Source organism: Melopsittacus undulatus, chromosome 19 (assembly GCF_012275295.1).
Source record: "Melopsittacus undulatus isolate bMelUnd1 chromosome 19, bMelUnd1.mat.Z, whole genome shotgun sequence".
Lineage (NCBI taxonomy): Eukaryota > Metazoa > Chordata > Aves > Psittaciformes > Psittaculidae > Melopsittacus > Melopsittacus undulatus.
Window position 1 is genome coordinate 2,101,586 of NC_047545.1, and position 23,956 is coordinate 2,125,541.

The window sequence follows — 23,956 nt, forward strand, 5'->3', positions numbered from 1 at the left end:
GGGCGGGGCGCGGAGCGGCGGCACGTGGTGCCCGGGGTGCGAGGCACGGGGATCCTTCGGTGTGCAGGGGTCTCACACGGGACTCAACGCACCCCAAACAGCCCCAGTGCCCAGGGCAGAGCCTTCCCTGGGTGCCTGGCACCTGTGGGGTGCGGGGAGAGGATGGCCCCGTGTCCCCATGCCCCTGAGCCCCACTGTGCCCCCATCCTGCTCCCCCAGTGCCCTGGCCCCATCCACTGGCTGGGGCAGTGGTCCCTGTGTGCCAGGGGGCCATGGCCTCAGTCTCCCACTGGAGGGATGCTGCAGAGCTGCTCTCCCTGTGCAGAGAGGGGAAAACCCAGGGGGATGAATCAGCAGCGGGAGAGCAGGAAATCACTGGCCATGAATACGGCTTTGATTCCCCCCAGCTGCCACTGGCACAGGGCGAGTGCAGCCGGACGGATCCCACTGGTGCCTGGCTCCTGGCTGCAGTGCCAGTGTGGGGACAGAGCCACGACCCTGGAGCAGGAGAGACTGGAACCGTCGCTTCTACAGCCAGGCCACACCACAGTGTTCTAGCTGCAGCTCCAACCTCAGCATGGACAAACACTGGGTCTGGGCTGCCCCCACCGGATCCCCCTGGCCCCGCTGCCAGGAACATGCCAGCGCTGGCCGAGATTGGGCTGAAAACCCAATAATCCTGTTAGTGGGGAGAAGGCTGATTTTTACCCTTAATCCAGTTTGCTCCCATATGTCCTCACCCACGGTGTTTAAGCCGCTTTGGCTGCAGATGGGGCCACACCAGGCATAGGCTTCCAACCAGCACCGCAAGGACCACGAGCACTTCCAGGAGCCTTCCCTGCCACCCCTCCCTTCGGAGGACACCAGGGACCATGTCCTGTGCAGCCACCAGGGCCTGGCGTGATGCATGGTGCCAGGCACTGATTTGGGTCCCAGCTGCTGCATTTATGCCTTTGACAGCTGCAGGCTGCAGCAACAGCTCCTCATCTTCGGGGGGAGCAATGGGAAAGGGCTGGAGCACGGCTCATGCCACTAATGAATGCTCAGGAGCATCTTGTTTAACCCCTGGACCAGGGAGGAGGCTCTGGGTGCCCTGCGAGCATCGCCCGTCTCAATCTTGTGCCACTGCCCAGCCGAGCTCCTGGGTGCAGGTTTTGGGTGCTTCGATGGGTGCTGAGTGCCAGGCATGGGCATGGGGGGGTTGCAGTCGCCACAGCTGCCCAGACCCTCCTTGGAGAAAGAGGCCTTTGCTGAGTGATCACATCCTAAGGGACATCCCTTGGAGCATCCCACGAGGCAGCAGGATTGAGCTCCTGCTCCGTAGTGACTTGATTGACACAGGTCTCCATCTGCACGAGCCCGAGGGGGGGGACAGTGGGAGACAGGAGGATGGGAGCAAAGACATGGGATGGGAGACCCGTGAATGGGGAGGCAGAGATGTTCTGTTCCCCAGCTGAAGGTGTTGCAGAGCTGCTGTGAGCACTGGGGGTTCTCAGCACAGGAGTCCCCACACTGGTTTCTTTTGCCCCCCTTTCCCCCCTGTGAGCCCCTCAGCCTTGCCTGGGGATCCTGGGGGTCCCAGCAGGTGGGGACCAGCACCAAATGTCCCCAGTGCCTGTCTGTGCCCATCCTGTTCTGCCTGAAGGTCCTGGCCCCTGGCATCCCTCAGGAAGGAGGGACATACAGACAGGAGGGACAAGGGGACAGCACCAGGAAGCCGTGCCATCCTAGCGGGGCTGCAGCTGTCCCCATGGAGCCCTGAGCATCCCCATGGAGCCCTGAGCATCCCCATGGAGCTCTGAGCATCCCCATGGATCCCTGAGCATCCCCATGGAGCCCTGAGCATCCCCATGGAGCTCTGAGCACCCCATGGAGCTCTGAGCATCCCCATGGAGCTCTGAGCATCCCCATAGAGCCCTGAGCATCCCCATGGAGCCCTGAGGACCCCATGGAACCCTGAGCACCCTATGGAGCTCTGAGCATTCCCATGGATCCCTGAGCACCCCATGGAGCTCTGAGCATCCCCATGGAGCCCTGAGGACCCCATGGAGCCCTGAGCACCCCATGGAGCCCTGAGCATCCCCATGGATCCTGAGCACCCCATGGAGCCCTGAGCACCCCATGGAGCCCTGAGCATCCCCATGGGGCCCTGAGCATCCCCATGGGGCCGTGCCCGTGGGGCCGTGCCCATGCCAAGGCCCCGCAGCCGCCGCGCGCCCCCGCCGCCCCCCGCCCGCGCACACATGCCCACACGGCTCCCGTGCCCGGGGAGCAGATGGTTTCCATGGCAACAGGCATGATGACGCACGCACCGAGCTCCCACCCCCTCCCCACGGGGACATCAGCAGCGAGGAGCGGGGGGGGGGGGGGGGGGGGGGGGGCACGGACCCCTTTTGGGGGGGGGGGCACACACACACGTGTGCACATGCACCTACATGCTTCTACATGCGTGTGTGCGCGCACACCTGCAGCATGCACGGGTGAGCATGCAGACAGATGCACATACATGCACCCCTATCCCTCTTCGCACCCACTTGGTGCCAAGCAGTGCCCCCCCCCTTCCTACCCCCCCCCAAGAGTGGTCCTGGCCGGTGCTGCTCTGCGGTGACGCAGGAGCATTTCTCATCTCTTTATTGAAGGAAGACTATTTCTAGAATAAAGGCTACATCATCACATCACCTTCACCTCGTCCCCTGGGGCTTGGGGCCTGTTGTAAAAGCCAAGGGTGCGGAGAGCTGGGCACAGCAGCACGGGTTTGGGGGGGGGGACACCCCAGGGACACCCCCATGGGGACAGCCCCAGGGGCCCTGGTGCAGGGTGAGCAGGGCCGGAGCAAGGGGACAAACCTCGCTGGGATGAGGGGCTGGTGACAGCGCAGGGACCCCACTCCGGCCACTGGGGAACAAGCGGGGCTGCACCGGAGCTGGGGGACAGGGGGTGTTGGGGGTCCCCAGGGTGTGGGGTCTGCAGCAGGGACTGCAGGAACAAGGGACACGCTGCCCACTGCAGGCAGGGAGCAGCAGCGCCCATCACCGCCGCATCGCGGCGCAGTCAGGCTGTGGGGCTCACAGGGCAGGGGGGGGGCGGCCGGGGGTCTCCAACCGGAGCTCACCAGGATTGTGCTGGGTCAGGACCTCCCTCGGACCCGATGCTTTGTGCTTGGACTGGTGGCTCCCGGCTGCGGCACCAGAACTGGGCAGGGGGCTGCAGGGGGGGGGGGGGGGGCACGGGACAGGGCTGGGGGCAAGGGGTGAGCGGGCACCAAGCAGGGGCTGCTCCTACCCCAGGTCTCTGCCTGTGTGCGGGCAGGGGTGCGTGGAGCAACCGGGACGCGAGTGACTGTCCCCAGGGGTGACACCGACACCCTCATCCTGTACCGGCCTTCCCAATGTGGGGACTCCCACAGGGAGGGGACAGGAGGGGGACCAGGCCGGTTGTGCTGCAGAGAACGTGAAGGGGGGGGTGTGTGCATCCATATGCTCCCCAGTGGTGCCTGTCTGCGTGTCCCTGGTCCCGTTGTGCCCAGCGCGGGGCGGTCGAGCATCCCTCAGCTCATTGGGATGCCCCATCTTCACCCCAAGACCTGAGGCGAGCGCAGCCCACGCTGCCAGCGTGCCCACACAGTCACAGTGATGGCACAGAGGACGAGGGGATGGCCCCACTGCGATGCCACATCCAGCCATGGGGGAGAGGGAGGTGAACCGGAGGGGGGGTGCGGGCCAGTGTGGGGCTCTACATGATGCTGCACTTCCCCTTGATTTTGTCTGTCCTCTTCTGCTTGCTGGAGCGCTTCCCATCGATGGTGAGGCTCACGTTCCTCCTCTTCTCCAGGTTCAGCAGCTCCTGGAAGAGCTCCTTGACATTGTAGTTCATCTTGGCCGAGGTCTCCATGAAGGCGCATTTCCACTCCTTGGCCATGGCCTCCCCCTCCCTGCTTTCCACCTCCCGCTGGGTCTCGTCGCACTTGTTGCCCACCAGCATGATGGGGATGCTCTCCACGCTGCCCTTGATCTGCACGATCTGCTGGTAGATGGGCTTCAGCTCCTCCAGGGACTGCTTGCTGGTGACGGAGAAGACCAGGATGAAGGCATGGCCCTTGGAGATGGAGAGACGCTGCATGGCTGGGAACTGGTGGCTGCCGGTGGTGTCGGTGATCTGCAGGGTGCAGACACTCTTGTCGCAGCTGATGACCTGGCGATAAGTGTCCTCGATGGTGGGGATGTAGGTGTCCCGGAAGGTCCCCTTCACAAACCGCAGCACCAGGGAGCTCTTGCCCACGCCGCCGGCACCGAACACAACCACCCGGTAATCGTTGCTCTGCTCCGGCATCTTGCCGTGCGGATGCTGCTGCTGCTGCCAGGGAGAGGGCACAGGGAGGTGTCACAGCGGGGGCATAGGGATGGAACCAGTTTGGCACCAGTTTGGCACCAGTTTGACACCAGTTTGAAGGGGGGCGGTGGAGAATGGGGCAGCCTCCCCCTCCCGACCCCAGTAGAAGCCCTCTTAGAGATGCAGCCCCCCTGCTCCGTCCAGGCCGATGCACTGGGGGGTCCCGGCCCCCCCCATGCCCTTGAGGTGCCCTTGCAGGGTGCTCCCGGCCCGGGGGGGGTGCAGCAGCTTTGGTTATTTTTACCAGCCGCCTGCTGCAGCCATATGGCAGAGCCACGGCCATGGCACTGAGGGGGGGGGGGACACACAACCACTGAGAGCCCCAGCACCCCCAAACCCCCCCCGGCAGCAGGAACAGCCCCATGGGGCAGCTGCCGGCCCAGGCAGGACTCGGTGCCCCCCAGAGCCCCCCCCAGCTCTGCTGTGGCTGCAGAGGTGCCATTGCACCCAGTGCCACCACGCTGTGCCCTGTGCCATGTCCTGTGCTCTGCCATCCCTCTGCTCCACTCACACCCTGGTGATGCTGCAGGGGCACAGAGACACGGGCACGGCTGTGGGTTTGTGGCCTGCAGGCTCCCAGACCCCTGTGGCTGCCAAACCCCTCACATGGGGCTGTGGGGTTGTACCCCCCCCCCACAAGTGATGCAGTCTCAGGATGAGGAACATGGAGGCACAACGAGGCGCTGATGCCAAGCCCCAGGCTGAGCATTGCCTCAGGCAGACCCTGCCTCAGTTTCCCTGCTGCAGCACAGGAAGGGCAGCATCAGCTCTGCCCTGTGAGGTGTCCACAGCACACATAGGGCATCACAGAGCCTTGGCCATGGACAGGGGGTCTGGAGGTGCCCCACAACAGCAACAAGCAGGGAGGGCAGTGACACTGCTTTGGGCGGGTGCTGGAGGGAGTCAATCCTGTCCCAGCCAGCACTGCTCCCAGCACCTCCATCTCAATCCGGGGACCAACAGGGCTGGAAGAGGGGCACAGTAATGCCCCTTGGGCAGCCCTGTGCTGAGCACCACAGCTCCTCCATCCCCATGCATCTCCAGGGGAACCAGCTCCTTCCCATGGCTGTGGCATCCCCACCCAACAGCACCAGATCCCTCGGGCAGCTCCAAAACCCCAGCTCGTTCCCAAACACCCAGGCAGGGAGCAAGCAGCTGGGATGTAGAGAGGGAGCCCATCACTGTGGCCTTGGGCACCCCACAACCTTGTCCCAGAGAGGGCAGAAAAACACCGCTTGGATTCTACCATGTCACAAACGTGACTGGCTCATGGGACCAGGGCTGGGAACATCAGACCCTGGCCGGGGCTGGTGAGGGTCCCGCAGACCAAAGAGCTCCCGGCCTCAGGGCCACAGCACTGGGACCAAGGGGCTGGGCTGGAGGGGCCTTCATGGGCACTGCCTCAACCCCACACTGCCCTCAGCGTGTGCCCACCGAGGCCACGGCCTCCCCACAGCTCCTGGGGATGGGGTCAGCCAGACATGGTCCTGCCGGGGGGCTCTTCACCCACCAGCAACCTCCCACTTGGACACGAGCGCTGGAGGAGACAAACAGCTGGGGGGGGGGGGTCTGGTGATCGTGATGGAGGGCAGAGGTAGGAGGGAGGGATGGATGGAGGGCAGGATGCGGATGGCAGGGGCAGGATGCAGACGGCAGGGGCAGGATGAAGATGGCAGGGGCAGGATGCAGATGGCAGGGGCAGGATGCAGATGGCAGGGGCAGGATGCAGACGGCAGGGGCAGGATTCAGATGGCAGGGGCAGGATTCAGATGGCAGGGGCAGGATGCAGATGGCAGGGGCAGGATGCAGACGGCAGGGGCAGGATTCAGATGGCAGGGGCAGGATTCAGATGGCAGGGGCAGGATGAAGACAAGGACCAGGGTCCCTCCGCTCCGGGCTGGGGTCTCGGCTCCGCTGCCCCCCCCCCCCCTCCCGGTGTCATCGCCCAGGGCACCCCCCGCGTCCCCCCCCTCCGCTCCGGTCGCATTGCGGTGCCCGCTCCTCACCGTGTCCTGCCCGGGATCCGCCCTTGGCTGCGGGGCGGCCTCAGCGCATGGCCCGGCCGGGGCCGGCCCCGGCACAGCGGGGCTGGGTTCGGTGGTGCCCGGCTCGGTGCGGAGCGGTGAGGTGCGGAGCGGCGGGGGCTCGGCCCGGCTCGGGCTCGGCTCGGGCTCGGCTCGGCTCAGCGGGGGCCCGGCTCGGCTCGGTGCGGTGGGGCTCGGCTCGGGCTCGGCTCAGCGGGGGTCGGCTCAGCGGGGGCCCGGCTTGGCTCGTCTCGGCCCGGCTCGGGCTCGGTGCGGTGCGGAGCAGAGGGGCTCGGTGCGGTGCTGCGGGGCTCGGTGCGGTGCGGCCGCCGCAAAGCCGATCCCGCCCCACCGCCGGCCCCGCCCGCCGCGCCCGCCCCGCCCGGGGCCGCCGGACCCCCAGCCCCGAGGACAGACGGACGGGGACAGACGGACGGGGACGGGGACAGACGCGGATGGGGCCGCCCGTGGACGTGCGGACACTGACACAGGGGGAGGAACGAGGATGCACGGACAGGGGCGCACAGCCCAGCACGGGGACGGGTGGATACAGGGACACGGAGCAGGATGCAGAGGTGCTGAGCCCCCGGCCGGCAGGGTGCTGAGAGCCCCCGGGGTCTTTGGGGGTGGCTTAGGCAGGTCCCTGGGCTGCAGGCACCGAGCACGGGGGCTCTGTCATCAGTGGCCATGGCAGAGCAGGATCAGGAGCCCCAAAACCCTTTAGGGGCCCCCGGCAGGGGCAGAGCCGCTCCTCGGCCACAGCCCCCATCAGTGGGGTCCTCGGGTGGCATCTGCTGGGGCTGTGGGACCCCCCACCACCACCACGTCCTCAGTGCAGCCAAGCAGGACTGGGGCCTGCAGGCAGGGCACAGCTGCAGGAGCTGTGGGGTGCTCTGCCCCACCGTGGGGACAGTGGGGCTGGAGCCCGAGGGGGGCACAGGCCCCATGGGCTGGGAGGTCACTGCGGAGGGGGCAGTTACCAGCGTCTCACTCGTGCAGCAATTAAAATCCGCAGCTCCTATTAATAGCAGCCACCAGCACGTGTCCCTTGAGGAGCAGGATGGGCCCAGCAGGAAGCAAGGGGCTGGGACACACACACACCACCCACCTTCCCTCTTGGGAATGGGGCAGGGCCCTGATTGGCCCCCCCCCCAATGAAAAGGCACCCCCCTGTGCTCCCCCCAGCCCGCAGTCCCCCATGGTGTTAGGAGCTGGATGGATACTACTCATTAGAGGCAATGAATGAGTTTCCTTGATCATTTCAGCTGCGGCTCCTCCTCTTGCTTCATTCAGTCCCCAGCTCCCCCCCAAGCCTTACGCAATGGGGCTGCTGCACACGCAAGGCTGAATCACTGCCATGCAGGGTGGGATGGGAGAAGGGGGGAACGGGAGCCTTCTACCCCTGTGCTCACCCTCTGAGCTCAGGCTGGGGTTTGCCTGCCAGAGGATGTGCACAGGCCCCTGTTGCATGACCAGGGGTCGCAGCGGAACAACTGTGACTTCAAAGGAACAAGGGATACAAAGGGATGGAGGCCAGAGGCTTTATTGGGAGCAGCAGATAGGGCTCATCCTCCTCTGCCCCTAAACCAACCCAGGAACACTGGACTCTGCTACTCACAGGTGAATAAACCCCTCCAGGGCAGCAGGAAGAGGGGGGACAGCTCAGCACCACCTGAAGAAGGGTGTAAACCAGAGGCCTGGCTCCTCATTGTCACACTGACCCCAGACCCAGAGAGGGCTGGGGGGGATCCATGATCCCAGCTCCCAGCAGTGGATCCCTACTGATCTCTCGGGCACAGGTTAAGAAACCTCACATCAACAGCTTAGCTTGGCTTTAGTACCTCAGCCCTCAAATGCAGATGGGGCCAGGCCCAACGAAGGACGAGGAAGATGAGGAGGGGGAATGGGGTGCTGGGATACAGAGTGGCTGGCTGCAGAAGTGAAACAACACAGAGCTTTATCACATCCAGGCCTATTACGTTCTCCTCAGGCCCTGCTCATTTATGCCATCTGAGGCCTAAAATAACTCTCCCTTCCCCCTGGCACTCCAGGTTTTTCAAAGCAAGATTAATTGACTTTGGTACGTTGTGGCAATTAAAATAGCTATCACCAGGAAGTGTCAGATGAGTCTCATCAGCCTCCATATGCTGCAGCTGTGCCAACCACTGCCTCCAAGATGCTGTTTCACAGTCTCACCCATCCTTCTTCCCACTTTGGATCACACTAACAGGGACTGCACCACAGCTAAGCCCGTTATAATCCCATCAGCACTTCCAACCAGCTTTGCTCTGCCTGAGGAAGCTGCTGCACAAGCAAAGGCTCACTCATGTCACAGCAGCAGGAGGCAGCAGGGAGGCCAAGTTCCCAGCTCCAGGCTCTGATCTGAGCTCTTCAGCCAGGAGGGTAAATCCAATGATCACAACAGGATGTGCAGTGCACTGAGCTTCCCTGAAGCCGTGCTCTGGAGCCATGGGAATGCTGCTCCTGCGCAGTGCCTCTCATCAGCCCTTCCACAACCTCCTAAAGCCCAAGGGAAGATTGCTTCTGAGGACTCCAGCAAGCTGCCCTGCAAAGCCTCTGTAATGCAGCACAGCCACGGGAGCCTGGCAGCAGGGAGAGCAGGGAGCACAAAGCCACACCTGAGGGCAGCTGCTAAACCCACTTCAGCACAGGCACCTGCCCTTCAAATATTATTGCTGGGAATTGCTCATTCCTGGTGGATCCCAGGCTCTGGGAATGCTGTAGCAAGGCCCTCGGACAGGGACATGAGATTGCCAAATGGTACATTAGCACTCTGCTGGAGGTTTTCCTTATGGAATGCTCAACATATGGGTGAGAGGTGGACAATGAAACACGGGACAGGGACCTGGCCTCGTTTTGTCCGTTAACAAGTCCGAAACAAAAGCTCCTGAGTCACCATGGATTAGGATGGAAGCTCTGTTGGGGGGAGCTGTGCACCAGGCACACCACGGGCCCAGAAGGGATGATTTTTGGCAGCTCTCACAACCAGGCATTGCTCAAAACTAAGCTAACAAAAGCAGCTTAGTGCAGCTGTGCAATCCATGATCACACTTGCTTTTGACTGTATTGCTGTTATTGTTTCTCACCTTCTCAGAGCCCAGGAGTGAAGGGAGCAGTGTCTCAGCCCCAGATTGTGTAATGTGTGTGAGGGAAAGGAGGGAGGTGGCTGGCAGTGCAGATTAACAGGAAACCACATATGCTTGATGGGCTCCTTGAAGGCAGCCTTAGAATCAGATTCTTAATGTTTGGCTCAACTAATCTCTCCACAAGCTGCTGTGCCTGCAGATTCGGAGAGGAGGGACAATACCTGTGGCACCTACATTGGGACACTCCTCATCTTTATCTCCCTCTGAGCACACAGGAAGAAATTCTCCTTCTTTAAGTCAATATGGAAATACCACCTGGACTGTGATGTTTCACTGAGCCATTTTGCTTCAACATCCCCCTTGGCTGAAGAGAAGCTCATCTCTGGTGCTTTTTGCAAGGGAAGGAGGTGAGGTTTGCTTCCCATTGCTCCTGTGTTCACCACTTGAAGAAGACCAGCCCAGCCAGAGCTGCATAGCCCAGCACCAGGAACAGAACCTTCAAGAGGCGGTTGTTCTTCTCTTCCAGCTCCTTTGCAAGGATCTCAAAGAAGGTGATGAACAAGAAAGTGCCCCCTGCGATGCCTTGCAGGAGCAGGGAAGTAATGCTGCTGGCTGCATTTTGGGTGCTCTCAATCCCCATCCCAATGCTAATGCCCAGAGGAATCATCAGGCTCACTGTCACAGACATCTTCACAGCATCCTTCAGTGGCAACGAGCTCTTAGCCATGCTGATGCCCAATGCCACTGCCACCAGCGTCTCATGAATGGCAACTCCTAGGAACAAGCTCATGAGTTTGCCACCCTCCTCTTGCAAGCCCAGGGCCAGTCCCTCGAAGATGGAGTGTGTACACAAAGCAAACCCCAGCCCAATGAGCCGTATGGGGCTGGAACGGGACAGCTCCCTGATGTTCAGGCCATGCGAGTGGTGACTGTGCTCACTGTACAAGGGGCGCCCGCGGGAAGATGCGATGAAGGGACTCTCGTATTCAGAGTCACTCCCGACATCCGAACCAGCATTGAAGGTCTCCAAATCAATGAAGGAAGGTTTTTCCTTCTGGAAAGTCAAGATGAGCTGCTCCACAAAGACCGTCACAAAGAAGCCAACCATCATGATGGTCTCAGCCACCGGGTAGTCAGTGGTCACGTTCCCCTGCCGAAGAACTTCATTGAGCTGGAAGGAAGCAAACAATCCACAGTGAATCAATCACCTTTGTCCTTCAAAAAGTGAAGCATGTCTCTAAATGGAGACAAAATTAATCCAGGATGTTTCCTGTACCCTTGTATACAGGCCTCAGCACGGGAGATAAGGAACCTATTTGCCTTTCAGGGCAAGGTTTGCAGCTGTCAATGCTTTCAACACACGCTAAACAGGAGGAGTTCTGAGCCTCACATCCAGATGATGCTCAGCCTCCTTCTGCATTAAAAACTAGATAGATCCCCATCTGCACAGGAGCAGTAGCTGAATGGGAGATGGGCACAGCTCTTGGGCACCAGGCACAGCCATCTCTGAGGAGGCTTCATGAGCTGCCCTGGCTGGACAGAAACCCTTCATCCCTATTCCCACCAGCCTCAGAGGCCAGCTCAGGGCAGGAGCAGGGAGGCTGCATCCCCTGCACAGGGGACCTGAACACAGTGGCACCAGTTGACCAGAAGTGTTCATAGGAGAGAGGCTCAGAAGCAGTTACCTTTTCTCTCACAGCAGGCAGCAAAGCATTGAAGCACGTGGCCAGGAAAACTCCTCCTCCAAAAGAATTGCAGAGGGCAAGAACCTTCTTGGAGCGATGAGCTTTCTCGTAATCAGCCTCGATTATCTTGACAGGAAGGAGGGACCCCACCAGCATGAGGACACAGATGCCCAGGAGACACAGCACTTTGGCCACCACGATCTTCATTGTGCTTCCTGGTGAGCACTCCCTGGTCAATGGCCCTGTGGACAGTGGTTAGTGGGGGTCCCTCCAGCTCCCCTTAGAGCAGGCACATCAGCAGGCAATGGCACAGACAGATCTCAGGGGGAACGTGCTCCTGGACTCAGTCTCTGTGGACAGGAGTAAAACAAGAGAGATTTTCCTATAGAAGCATCCCAAAACACAGCCAGCTTCTGCATAGCAACCCCTGTAACTCCCCAGAGGTGGTGGAAGGAGCTGACAGCAGCAGAACCCTGCACACAGCAAGTAGAGAAACCAGCAGAGAAACACGGAACTGCAGAGAACAGCAACTTAACAACCTTGTGAGAATTGCACCAGCCACAGCAAACTGGCACAGCCTCAGGCTGTAGAGGTTTCACCCCAAACACCTACACCAGGACAGACACAACCCACCTGACACTGCAATAGAGCCCAACCAAAGGATCAAGTCTTTGGTTTTTAACAATGAGAAGAGAATATGGACTTGGGCGGGTGGGATCTGTCACACAGGAATGAACCTAAAGATCTCCCTTCCACATTCACACAGGGGATTTTGGGGTACTAAATAATTGAAACTACGCTATTGGATTAATTCCTGCTCAATTTCCTGAGCCATCCGCACCATCTTGCTGGAGTGGGTCACAGCCTCTACCATTGGCTGTTTGTACTGTACCAGGAGGCAGTACAAGTGTTGATTGCTGATCAATACCCATGTGTCTAAAGGGAAACCCTACAGAGAAATTACCTGCAAGGTTTTCTATTGGCCATAGGGGGTGACAAAAGAAGAGGCAGAGGTTGTTTCATACATGAGAAAGACAGAAGATCTGAGTTGCTTAGGTCACAAAAACTGACTTGATCTGAAACATTAAAGCATTTCCCTCCAGGTTTCATGCAGTGAAACTTATTTTCCTAAAATAATTGCAAAATAACACTGCTAAAACTATTTTTTGTTAATACATAAATGTGAACAGGTCCCCCCCCTGCTGCTCTCACCACTTCCACAGAACTGCCTTGTAAAGTCAAAGCAACGGCACCTTGAGAAGGTTCTCTTGCAGGTCACCAGGTAAAGGCTGCCAGCCAGAGTGCACTGGGGTAACAAACTAACACTGAACACTCCCAGCCATGTTAACACCCTCACCCATGATGCACAGGGCAGAAATGGTGGCTCTTATTAAATAAGGGAAAGTGGGAGCCTGAATGATTCTGTACTTGGTATGGGGAGGGGGGGGGTTAATGCTTTCTTTTCTATCTTCTCCACATTTGCAACTCAAGCAGAAGCCAACAGAGAGAGGTCACAGTGGTCAGGCCCTGGGTCCTCAGCACCCATGAGAAGTGATGCTCATCCCGGCCACTGATTGACCCAGCAGCCAAGCCAGGTCTGAACAAGTCACTCCAGATCCTGACAGCTCAATGTACATGGACAGGGCTTCTGCAGCAGGCAGCCCATTGATGCAGCTGAGAGAAGGCTCCCTTCTCCAGGCTGAGCCCAGGACTGCGCCGACACAGCTCACAAGGCTTTCATCTTCCTTCTTCTAACCCAGCAACAGCCCCAACAGAGCATAAAGCCTCCAGGTGCCTGCAGCAGCTGAGAGCAGCCGTTCTGCCCCTGACCTGAGGCCAAAGCAGCTTAGTGAAGAAGGAAGCAGTAAGTACAGGAAATACCTCGTGTTTCTCCTTGCCTGCTCTTGCCACCAGCCCAGTGTTCAGGATCCAGCACTGCCAGCGTCTGGACTGCTTCACCAGCCTGAAAGCCTTCTGTAATAAAGAATTAACTTAGGACAGGTACCGCTTGGCTTAGCAGCCCATAATGAACCATGCCAGCAAGAAGAGATATGATATAAAGCAGAGGGCCCTATATAGAGGAAAATATATATTATATATATATATATTCATAGAATCAACCAGGTTGGAAAAGCCCTTTAAGCTCATCCAGTCCAACCATTCCCAGCCCTGCCAAGGCCTCCCCTAACCCATGGCACTGAGGGTGTGTGAGCACTTGCAGGGCCGGTGCCTGCAGCCCTGCCCTGGGCAGCCTGTTCCAATGCCTGAGCACCCTGTGGGGCAGGAATTGTTCCTCAGCTCCATCTAAACCTGCCCTGGTGCAGCTTGAGGCTGGTTCCTCTTGTCCCATCCCTTGTTCCTTGGGAGCAGAGCCCAGCCCCTCCTGGCTCCATCCTCCTGCAGGCACTTGGAGGGAGCCATCCGGTCCCCCCTGAGCCTCAGCCCTCCCGCACCCTCCGTTACCTCACGAAGCCCCCCCCCGACCCCCACTCACGCACCGGCTCCCGCACCGTCCGAGCGCCCCCTCACGGAGCCCCGCCCACGAAGCCCTCCCATTGGTCACAGGCGGGAAGCCCCAGTCGCCCATTGGCTGAGAGGGCCGCCTGTCATCCCGCCCCCGCAGCACGGGGTGTCCGGCCTAGAGCGCCGCTCAAGCCGCGCCGGAGGGGAAACGCGGAGCGCGGCGGAAGGTTCCGGGTCAGCACAGGCCCGGGGAACTGTCCGCAGCGGGCGGTGCTGACCGGGCCAAGGCACAGGGGCTGGGGATGGCCCAAGCGGTGGAGGAGCCAACGAAGAGCATGGCATCCTCCACCAAAAACCAGCTGCAGAGAACTGGAAGAGCGTATGGGAAGCAGGAATGGGCAGGAGCAGCATTCCAGCAGGAGCAGCATTCCAGCAGGGAATAATGAACAATGAGGAAAGGTGGATAAACCCCAGGTGTAGGTTTGGCCTCGGAGGAGCAGAGCCCTGACCCCACAGCACCATGTATTGCTTCAGTCACCTGGGCAAGAGGGATAACAAAGAAAGTGTCCAAATAGTTTATTCTTCACAAGTTACATTGATCACATATTACTTTATGGAGCATTTACAGGTCGGTTTTGGTTTTGGTTTTTTTCCCTTGATATTAATCTGCAAATATACCTGCTCACTCACAGCACCAGGCCTCCTGAGAGGGTGTTTTCCATCTCACACCTACCCATCTCCAGAGGGGGTGCCTTTTGCCCAGCAGTTAGGCTGTGAACACACCTACCCCACCACAGGCAAATAACTACTTTAAAACCCATTCTGTGGTCGATGTAAGCCTCTGGCCTCAACTGCTGACTTTATGGGATGGGGCCAGAGCTTTACATCAGCCCAAGGAGTGACACAGGTAACTAGAGGGGTGGAAGGCTGCAGGAGGTGGCTTGAGGTGGCTACAAGAGCTCTTCCCTTTTCTCACACACCACACATTGAGGTGTGACTGCCAATCCCCAACACCAAACCTGCAGCCACTTCATCACCTAGAATCCAGGCAGTATTGTTACTCCATCTGCTCTCTACTCAGTCACCCACTACTCCTACCATTAGCACGGTCAAACAGGTTGATTACTTACATGCATATAAGATAAAAAAAAGCAGGAAAAAAACCCCCTTTAAACACCAAAAACATCCTTACTGTCCACCTGACTAGTTCACAGATTGGATCATTCCAACAACAGAGCCATAATTACTAAACACTAGACAAATTTTGTCAGGACTGGGGAAGAACCCCAAGCACTGCACCAGGAAACACTGTTGCATGGAGGCAGGTTCTTCCTGGCCAGTCACGAGTCCCCCACATTTACACCATCCTTTGAGAGGTGTGCACCAAACTCCCATGCATTAACACCATGGCCATGCTGCTACAGACCTGAATGAGAAATGCAGTCAATCTAATCAACTGTAGATCCTGCAATCTCCAGTGTTCAAACACCATAACTGGCAGGAGGATTAAAGTGGGCTTAAGTAGGACTTGAGCACTTCTTTGAAGTGGCACATGGCAGGAAAGTGAAGACGTCCTGTAGTGAAGAGTGCATCAATCTTCAAAAATGAGTTAAAAAATTCCCATGTAGCAAATAACAGAACTGCAACAGTGTAGTTAATTGTTCTGAGTGTCTTTAGACTGCTGCTGCTGCTGGTTTGTGGTCAGCTTGCTGGATCTTCCAGAAGAAAACAAAGAGACTAATGGAAAGGCTGAGGGAGAGGAGCAGGGATGAAGACTAGGGAAAGAAAGCATGATTCTGTCTTTAACATGCAGGTCATAGAAAGTATTTTGGTTTTCCATTATTTTTTTTCCCCCTCTTGGACACTTCCAACTCAAGAAATGGCAACACACACATGGCTTCCAGTTTTTAAAGCAAAGAACATAGTTCCCACGGACTGCGCTGCAGAGACAGGAAGACAAGACATTTGCAAATTCAATCTGTGAGCAAATAAAGTGTCCCTTTAACCACTGTGAGCACTACATAATGAAACTCTCTTTGTCAGCCACACAATGTGTGAGGGAAGTTCTTATTCACCGCTCCTCTGGGCTGAGCCTTGCATGAGGCACAGTACTAGCAGTACTGATGCAGATAACCCAGTCTCTGTGGAGGGGAGACACACCACAATGCTAAATTAAGGCAGAAGACTGATATTGTAGCCAAATACATAAAATTCCCATTCAGCTGGTCACAGTCCAGCAGCACTCCTGGCTACAGCCTCACCTGGAGGGCTCATTCCTGCTGATCTTCATTACTGGCACTTGGAGTTCGACTCCTGATCTGGCTTCGTAGCTGCTCTATTAGTTCAGGATTCTGCTGCTGCATCTGCTGAGCAAACTGCTGTCCCCTGAAGAAGAAAAAGCAAGAGCTCTCTTTATGCTCTCACACAGTCTGCTCTCTTGCTCAGCCTGAAGAAGGCTCCAGGGAGACCTTAGAGCAGCTCCAGTGTCTAAAAGGGCTACAAGAAACTTGGAGAAGGGCTTTGGACAAGGGCCTGTAGGGACGGGACAAGGGGAATGGCTTGAACCTGCCAGAGGGGAGACTGAGATGAGCTCTTAGCACAAGTTCTTCCTTGTGAGGGTGCTGAGGCACAGGATGCCCAGAGAAACTGTGGCTTAATGAAAAGGTTGGAGAGAGTTTAGAAATACAAGACTCAAAGACTCATCCTTCTGCAGAGGACTGATGATCCCTGGCAGTGCTCAAGGCCAGGCCGGATGGGGCTTGGAGCAACCTGCTCTGGTGGAAGATGTCCTTGCCAGTTCCAGGGGCTTGGAACTGGATGAGCTTTAAGGTCCCTTCCAACCGAAACCATTCCATGATGCTTCACCCAGTATTTAAGCCTTTCTCAACTGTTAAATTAAGGTTCTGCTTCTGGTCATAAAAAGAAAATCCCAAACCAATTTATTGACCAAGGCAATGGAAACTCCCAGCTCCCTACTCACGCTTGTATGAGGCTGGCAAGATCATTCGTGGATGGGCTGGTACCTGCTGCTCCCATGGGATTGTGGCCACCAGAAATCATCCCAGACATGCTGAGGAAATAAGAGTCATTGCTCAGAGCAGGAAAAAAAACCCACAGAAATGGTTTAGCTTACAGTGGAAGGGGAGTGTTGGCATAATGGGAGCACCTTCACACACAGAGTATGATGTTATCTGCAAGGGCATCTTCTGCAACAACTTTTCTTTCTTTAACTGCAGAAGAGGAACTGTAACATTAAACTGCACAATACCTATAAGATTGTCAGTTCCTGTATTCCCAGAGATGCCCCTTTTTGTGTGCAAGCCATGTGTTTGGTTTAATTAAAACACTGCCCTTCCTCACGCAAGCCATTTGCTTGCTCTGCACCAAAAGAGACCTACTGACAGGTCTGCCTAAATATATTCACTAGTGGCATGCATGCTTTATTATGTTGATGACTTTGTATTATCTAAGTATCTCACAAACATTTTAAGTTGATCCTCATAATCCTGTAGCACAAAGAATGGAAATATTCTCATTCTAACCAAGATGGAGCTGTGAAATCCTGTCTCCAGGTCACATAAACACTATGCAGCAGAGCCAGGCTGAGCCCAAGCTTCCCAAACTCAATTCCAGTGCCATGATCTACCCTGCTTGCCTTCTGCAAATGCTTATACCACGATACCTCTTCAGCACAGTCTGGAGTGCTCAAAATACACTCGTCAAGGCAGCTGGATGGGTTTAAAGCTGCCCTTCATAATTTTGGTCTAAGCACCCTCCTGCTCCCACCAGTTCAGACCTACTCCAAATGCCAAACACATACACAGCCTCAAATGAACGATTCAAAAAGGAAATACAAGATGGGATCAAACTTACAGCTGTTGTACTTGTGGATTGTTCATTAGGTTAGATGCCTATTTAAAGAGGGGAGAAAAAATGACACCCTATTTAGTCAGAAATTACGGGGTGGATATGCAGACGTTGTGCCATTCAGCTACAAAGGGAAAGCAGAAATACTTTGAAACAGATCAGTAGGACAAAAATAGGTAAGAGGAGCCACAGTACAACACACAAGACAAGGCTGGTAATGCAAAACAGGCACCCTTCCTATAGCCAGCATATTGCAAGGAGAAGCTGGTGAATGAGGTCAAATGAAGAGCAGCGACTTCACAAAGTACAAGCCCAGTTTCCACACTGAATGAAAACAAATCTGCTAGAGACACAGGAGCTTCCCAGGCCACGTACTGCTACATGTCATCCTGAACAGACCAACATCCAGACCATACAGCCTGATCTGTGTCCACATTTACCATACTCATGAAGCCAGGGTTGTTCAGCAAGCCAGCTAAATCGAATCCTCCTGGACCTCCAGTCTGTAAGCATAAAGAAACCACATGCAGATGATGATATCTTCCCACTTCCTGACATTGGACATTAATACTTTACTCCTAGCGTTACAAAACAAAGGGAAGAGGCTCTGTCCATACCCTTTCTGTAAAGCTCCAAGTCACAGTCAGCCTTGGGGATTAGGCTCACTAAAGGAGTCAATGGGCAGCTTCACCCCCCTCACAGCCACATTACAATATACAGCTCAAAACCATTACAAGTGCCAAATGAAACACATCCACTTGGCCATGTTTGCACTGGAGAAGTCTTTAGAGAACTAGAAACCCTTCACAATTATGAACATCTTCCTGCATGGAACCAGGCTGCAGTGCAGCTTTCTGGCTAGGAAACCTCTAGGTTTCTTAAGGAAACAATCTTTGCAAGGAAAAAAAGCCACCTACAAAAAATGCCCTTTTGGTATTGCTAACAGGTCACTAGGGGAAAAAAAAAGCTGGATTTTAGGAGCAGTGACTTGTCTGTTTCAAAACACTCCTTTCTAAATAGTCTCATCTTCCAGCTCTTTCAAATAAGCCTGAGGTGACTGTGCTCAACAATGGTCACAACAAGACTTGTCTCCCCTCTCTGTCTGCACACAAGAATTGTATTCTAAACACAATTAAGGCCATCAAGGCTTAGCAGAAAGCAGCTTCATTTCCAATGAAGCAGCCTCCTTTTAATCTTATCCACAGATAACAAACATTAGTTTCCGAACTTACTGGACTTGGAGTCTCCTTCATTTTCTGTTCAGCTATTTTAAGGTTGGATTTGTACGTGTCATTGTCTGGATCCAGCTCCAGGGCTTTTTTGTAGTAAACTACAGCTTCTGTGTGTTTGTTTAAGCTGGAGAGGGCCAAGCTATGAAAGCAGAAATAAAAGGTCACATTTAGATAAGCACTTGCAATCTTCCTCCAGCCCCAAAGGAGAAACGGCACTCCAGGGCAGAACACCCCTAACAGTATCACTGCCACAAGGCATTGAGCTTAAAGTTCTGGTACAAAACACCATAATGCTCTTACCCCATTCTGCCATAAGCTTTGCTGTAGTTTGGATCAATGCCTATAGCTCTTTCACAGTCTCTCACTGCTCCAGCATAGTTTCCTAGTTTACTGTATGCAGCAGCTCTGGAGGGAACAGAGAAAGATATACAGAAAACACTTAACAGCTTCAATATGCTGATCAAGGTCACTCCTGTTTAATCTCTGTAGTCTCCTATTGTACAAGGCAAAGTCAGGTGTGAACTTGACATAAATCCAGGTCATACCTAAGCAAGCAGGCTGTTAACCAAACACCCAGCTCCACATTCTACTCCTACTGCAAATAAATCTAGGCTTACTTCTCCTTATGGACTTTCCAAGAGGAGCCTGGCCTCCAGAGAGGCATTGTACTATCACACTTGCAAGTTCAGATCATCTCTCCCAGCTTCTCTTATGCCTCGATTTCTTAGTCATAAGAACTGTTTTATCCATTTCCTCCACACACACACAAGAGGGGAAAACGCTTTTTAAAGCCATATGTGCTCTTTCAATCCTCAGTCTCACTACTCTCACTGAGGGGCATTTACCCAAAACCTCATGGGACTGACCCACATACACCTAAAGTCACCAGGTGCACTCCTTGCCCCAAGAAGCACCTTACCACATCATCAATATATGTGCAGACACATTCTTCATTGTAGCCAGCTGTGGGTACATACTCATAATAAGTAGGCAGCTAAACCAAATCCTAATTCAAAGCCTGCTTTATTCACCAACTGCCTTCCCACCAACTTCCAAACACTTTTGCCTGGAACTGAAAAGCAGGGAATTTGCTTGCATACCCCATTTTACACACACATCAACTTCTTCTCAGGAACAAGCTTGTCTCATTTCACTCCTTTGCTTCTATTATCAACACAGCCTCTGAAACCTGGGCCCTCCATCCCACTTAAGAGTTAACTGCATGAAAGCAGACAGTATTTCTTAGCATCTTTATGTCTCCTCAAATGCCTAAGAGTTTGCTTCCACACCCACAGCCTACCTAAAGATGTCAGGGCACAGGAAAGTATGTGTCACTATGAGCTTAGAAAAACCCCCAAAACCACACAAAGAGCAAGGAACAGAACAAGCAGTCTACAGAATCATACCCCCCCAAAAAAAACCCCACAAACCAACGGCATTTTAACCATTCAAGGCTTTTATATCTACATAACAAAAACACAGGTGTACAAGGATAGAGAAAAATAACCAGTACCTGTTGCAGAAATACACAGCATTGGATGGATTTAATTCAATTGCTTTTCCATAGAAAGATACTGCAGCTTCGAAGTTTTCTGCTTTCATTTGTTCATTTCCTAAAAAGATAGTGAAAAGGCTCATTAACAAAGGGGTGGGGGGGAAATAGGGTCAAAGAGAAGCAACAGGCCTCAATCTATGCTCTACTTAAGAAAATAGGACAAGCGAAACACAAACCAATTGCAAATGCTGCTGGTCAAGTGCAGTGCAAGGCACATTCAGCAACAAGGTGGGGAGCTGTGTAGTGGTAATTCCAGGTTGCCTGATCCTGCAAGCCCCCCCTTAGCAGCTTGAGCTGTTCCCCCCCCCAGTTTAGGCCCATCTGAGGCCTCCCCAGAGCAGAACACATCCTGAAGAGCACTGCAGTGTTGGCTCAGAGGACCATCTCCATCAAATTGCAGAACTAATCGTGCTCTCTTGCACAGCAGCAAAAAGGCAACACACAGAGGAGAGCTCAACAGGAAAGATGCCTGTCCCACACAGCCAAATGATGTCAACCTACTGCAGCACCAGCAGAGACAAGAAATAGAAGGGTTGATCCCATTTGTCTTCCCCCCACCACCACCTTTTCCAAGCATTCCCAGGTGCCTCAATACCATCTAAACCTCATTATACACCAGCTCCAGAGGAGATTACCTTCAGTCTTGAGTCTTTCAGCCTCAGCTATGTCATCTTCAGAGGGGGTGATGGGCTCCGAGTTCGTTCTGATGTGTTCAGGCTCCTTACAAGCAGAGGGAGAAGGCTTTGCTAGACTCCCACTGAGGAGAACTTACACCTCCCCCTTCCCAAGCACAGGTTCATCAAGCCCAAAACATTTCCCTCCCACACACCTCTGAGGGGGAAGCATTTCTCCTCAGAGGAATCAAGCAGAGCTCATTGCTTTGGCTGCTCAAATGGAAACTCAGCACATATTTTAGGACACTTGCTAACCTTTCCTGCAGCAGCTTCGAATATTTCAGGAAGAGTCTGAGACACAGCTAGGCCTTGGTCTTCCATCGAGACCCCAAATGCTGTCTCCAGGCACTGGATGGCAACTAGACAAGAGGAGTCATGTAATTAGCTTTCCCCACTCCATCTAAATCTTAACCCTCTCCCACAACAGCTGAATTTCTTACTGTGGAACATACCAGAAACAAGAAAACAAACTACACACCAGGATATTTGGGACACAGCCTCAAATTTTACCACAGCCTCAGAGCTGGGCAAACTGGGCTCTTGGAGCAAAAGCTCCTGAATGGAGTCATTCAACTCCTATTCCCCTCAGGTGATTGCAGAGCAGGTGCTGGGGGTACAAGTTAACCAAGCTGGGGTTTTACTGGCATTCCTATAGCTGTGGGTAGCAAAAAGCAAGGAGAAAGTTGTACATTTCACTTGCTAGAGGGTGCCTGTCACTGTGGCCATGCAAAAGACACTGAACCACCACCTCCTCCCTCATCTGGAGTCTGGTGGGGAAGCTGTTTCCAGTACAAGAGGGGAACAGCAGTGACACAACGGAGCTCTCATGCCATGTTTTATAGTCCAAAAGCACCAGGATCAAACCCTTCTATCCAGCCAACACCCTCCTTTGTTCTTGCCTCATCCAGGAATACACCCACCACTCTGCAGACATGCCTGTACTCTCCTTTAGTGGGACAAATGCACAAAGCCAAAGACCAAAGCATAAGCTCCTTAAGTAGCTCTTTTAAGATCAGGGCACTCTTGTTACCAGTAAAGCCCTCTCTAAAAAAACCTCTAAGTACTCCAGGGTGTGCTGAGGAAAAGCATTGACAGCAAAGGGGAGAAGCCCTCTGCAAGCATGAGACACCTGTGAACAACAGAGATGTGATTTTACACTACACTACACCCCCCTGACTCTACCTCATTTAAGATAACACTTGTAAGTCTCAAAGCCAGGGTCAGAAGGGTTTTTAATCTCGGGTATATCCCTTCCTCCAACTAATCTGCTTTTGAAAGAGATAAGAGGAAATCAGATGAGCAATCAGCATTCCTCATACCTCCCCAAGAAGACAAATTCATTTCCAATCTTGATCAAGGTTTGAAGTTAGGAACAGCAAGGAAGAGGCAGAGAGAATAACAGTGTCTACGTGTTGGGCTGACAGACGTGGATGCATGAACAGGGAAGCACATAAAGCCACCTACCTTCCAAACTCTCCTGAGCATCTGGAGACAGCCCCCCATTCTGTAGCTGGTCATGTAGGAACTGGATGATGGAGTAGGCAAGGCGCTTCTGGTCTGCCATCCCTGCAGCTCGCTCCAACTCCTTGGAACTTTAACAAGAATAACCACAGAGAGAAAACTTATAGGACCTGATGGACAAGAAATCGAAGAACTTTACTGCTGCTCTCCCCCCAGGATGAATGTAAGGAAAAAGAGTTGTTCAGGACTGGCTGAGGCTTCCAGGACCTTTGTTGAACACTCTGCTGTAAAAACAACCCCATCTCCATGAATTCTCCAGGCCTCAAGTCACCCTCTTCAGCTCAAACTGCACAATAGTGCCATGCAAGGCTCCTGCCAAGGATACACCAAAGGTGTTGCAGGCATTCAGGCCACCAGAACAGCTCTGACTGACTAGGACTAGACAAACTGAGGCGCTCACACCTAAGAAAGCAGAGTCTTCTGCTTCCAGAGCATGATTTGGTTCTGAAACCAAACCAAAGGCTGAAGCTGTGTGGCACTGCTAGCAGAGCAGGGGCTGAGGGTGCCAGTCCTCTGCACTGCTCCCCAGCCTGCCCTACCAGCACATGGATAGTGAAGGAGCTAAAGCAAAGCAACCCCCATAAGCAGACCCAAAGATCGCGAGGCAGGTCCTGGAAGTGCAACAGCCCTATCTCCTTGAGCAGCACTGTTGCTGAGTTGCAGCACTCTGCCTCTCCACAACACTGCACTGCCCTTATAGACCCCAAACCCCTTCAAGGGGATTTATTATAGGGATTACACGGTTTAAACACCAACTGTGTGAAAGAGGCACCAGCAGAGCTCAGCCGGCCCCCACTGAGAGACACCAGCGGTACACCAGCGATACCCCCGCTCACAGCCACGGGTACCGCTGCCTGCGCTGGGCTCCGGGCCCCAGCCACAACCGAGCCTGGGATCCCACAGCCGCTTCCCCTGCCCGCAGCACCCACGGCCGCCCCGAGCCCCGCACTTCCCATGGCCCCATAACGGAACGCACCGCACCACAGCCCCCGGCCCGGCCCACACGGGACCCCGGTGGAGGGAACCTCCGGGCCCCGCTGCAACCGGAGCCCGGCCCGGTCCCTGCCCCACAGGGACCGGACACAACCGGTGCCTCAGCGGGACACGCGGCCTGGCCCGGCCCCCCCCCCGCCCCGCTCACCCAACGCCCCAACACTCGCCTCGGCCGGGGCGGGCTCAGCACTGCGCATGCGCCGCCCTCTGCGCCTGTGCAGTGCTCCCGTCTCCCCCCCCCTCGGCTCTGTCCTGCAGGAGGAGACAGCGCATGCGCAGAGCCGGCTTGTTGCTCCTCCTCGGTTTTACCATCGAGAGGGGACGTTGCTATGGCAACGGGCGGGGGGGAGCGCCGGGCCCCGGGGCTGCTCCCGGTGGGCTCCGCTGCTGCCCCCGGGCCGCCGGTGAGGGTCGGGGCAGGGTCGGGGCTCGGACGGAGCTCCGCG

At 55.1% G+C, this 23,956-nt stretch overlaps 3 protein-coding genes across 6 annotated transcripts; all 3 read right to left on the reverse strand.

The window, feature by feature from the left end:
* Positions 1-3,300: 3,300 nt before the first annotated feature.
* DIRAS1 (DIRAS family GTPase 1) lies at positions 3,301-6,490 on the reverse strand. The gene is made up of 2 exons (XM_034070855.1): positions 6,396-6,490; positions 3,301-4,353 (listed from the first exon to the last, which is right to left on the reverse strand). The coding sequence occupies exon 2, from the start codon at positions 4,327-4,329 to the stop codon at positions 3,733-3,735; it is 597 nt and encodes a 198-aa protein (XP_033926746.1). The 5' UTR covers positions 4,330-4,353; positions 6,396-6,490; the 3' UTR covers positions 3,301-3,732.
* Positions 6,491-7,955: 1,465 nt separating this feature from the next.
* SLC39A3 (solute carrier family 39 member 3) lies at positions 7,956-13,746 on the reverse strand. The gene is made up of 4 exons (XM_034070994.1): positions 13,704-13,746; positions 13,087-13,179; positions 11,206-11,555; positions 7,956-10,691 (listed from the first exon to the last, which is right to left on the reverse strand). The coding sequence occupies exons 3-4, from the start codon at positions 11,410-11,412 to the stop codon at positions 9,957-9,959; spliced, it is 942 nt and encodes a 313-aa protein (XP_033926885.1). The 5' UTR covers positions 11,413-11,555; positions 13,087-13,179; positions 13,704-13,746; the 3' UTR covers positions 7,956-9,956.
* Positions 13,747-14,220: 474 nt separating this feature from the next.
* Positions 14,221-23,741, reverse strand: SGTA (small glutamine rich tetratricopeptide repeat co-chaperone alpha). Of its 4 annotated transcripts, none has more exons than XM_034070631.1 (12): positions 23,678-23,740; positions 22,461-22,588; positions 21,252-21,355; positions 20,958-21,042; positions 20,281-20,380; positions 19,068-19,172; positions 18,768-18,906; positions 17,976-18,038; positions 17,542-17,579; positions 16,649-16,738; positions 15,930-16,053; positions 14,221-15,608 (listed from the first exon to the last, which is right to left on the reverse strand). In XM_034070631.1, the coding sequence occupies exons 2-11, from the start codon at positions 22,558-22,560 to the stop codon at positions 15,939-15,941; spliced, it is 939 nt and encodes a 312-aa protein (XP_033926522.1). In that variant the 5' UTR covers positions 22,561-22,588; positions 23,678-23,740; the 3' UTR covers positions 14,221-15,608; positions 15,930-15,938. The 4 variants fall into 4 exon arrangements, with proteins under 4 accessions (XP_033926522.1, XP_033926523.1, XP_033926524.1 ...); XM_034070632.1 differs by having other exon boundaries at positions 23,659-23,678; XM_034070633.1 differs by lacking the exon at positions 23,678-23,740 and adding an exon at positions 23,494-23,585.
* Positions 23,742-23,956: the final 215 nt, after the last annotated feature.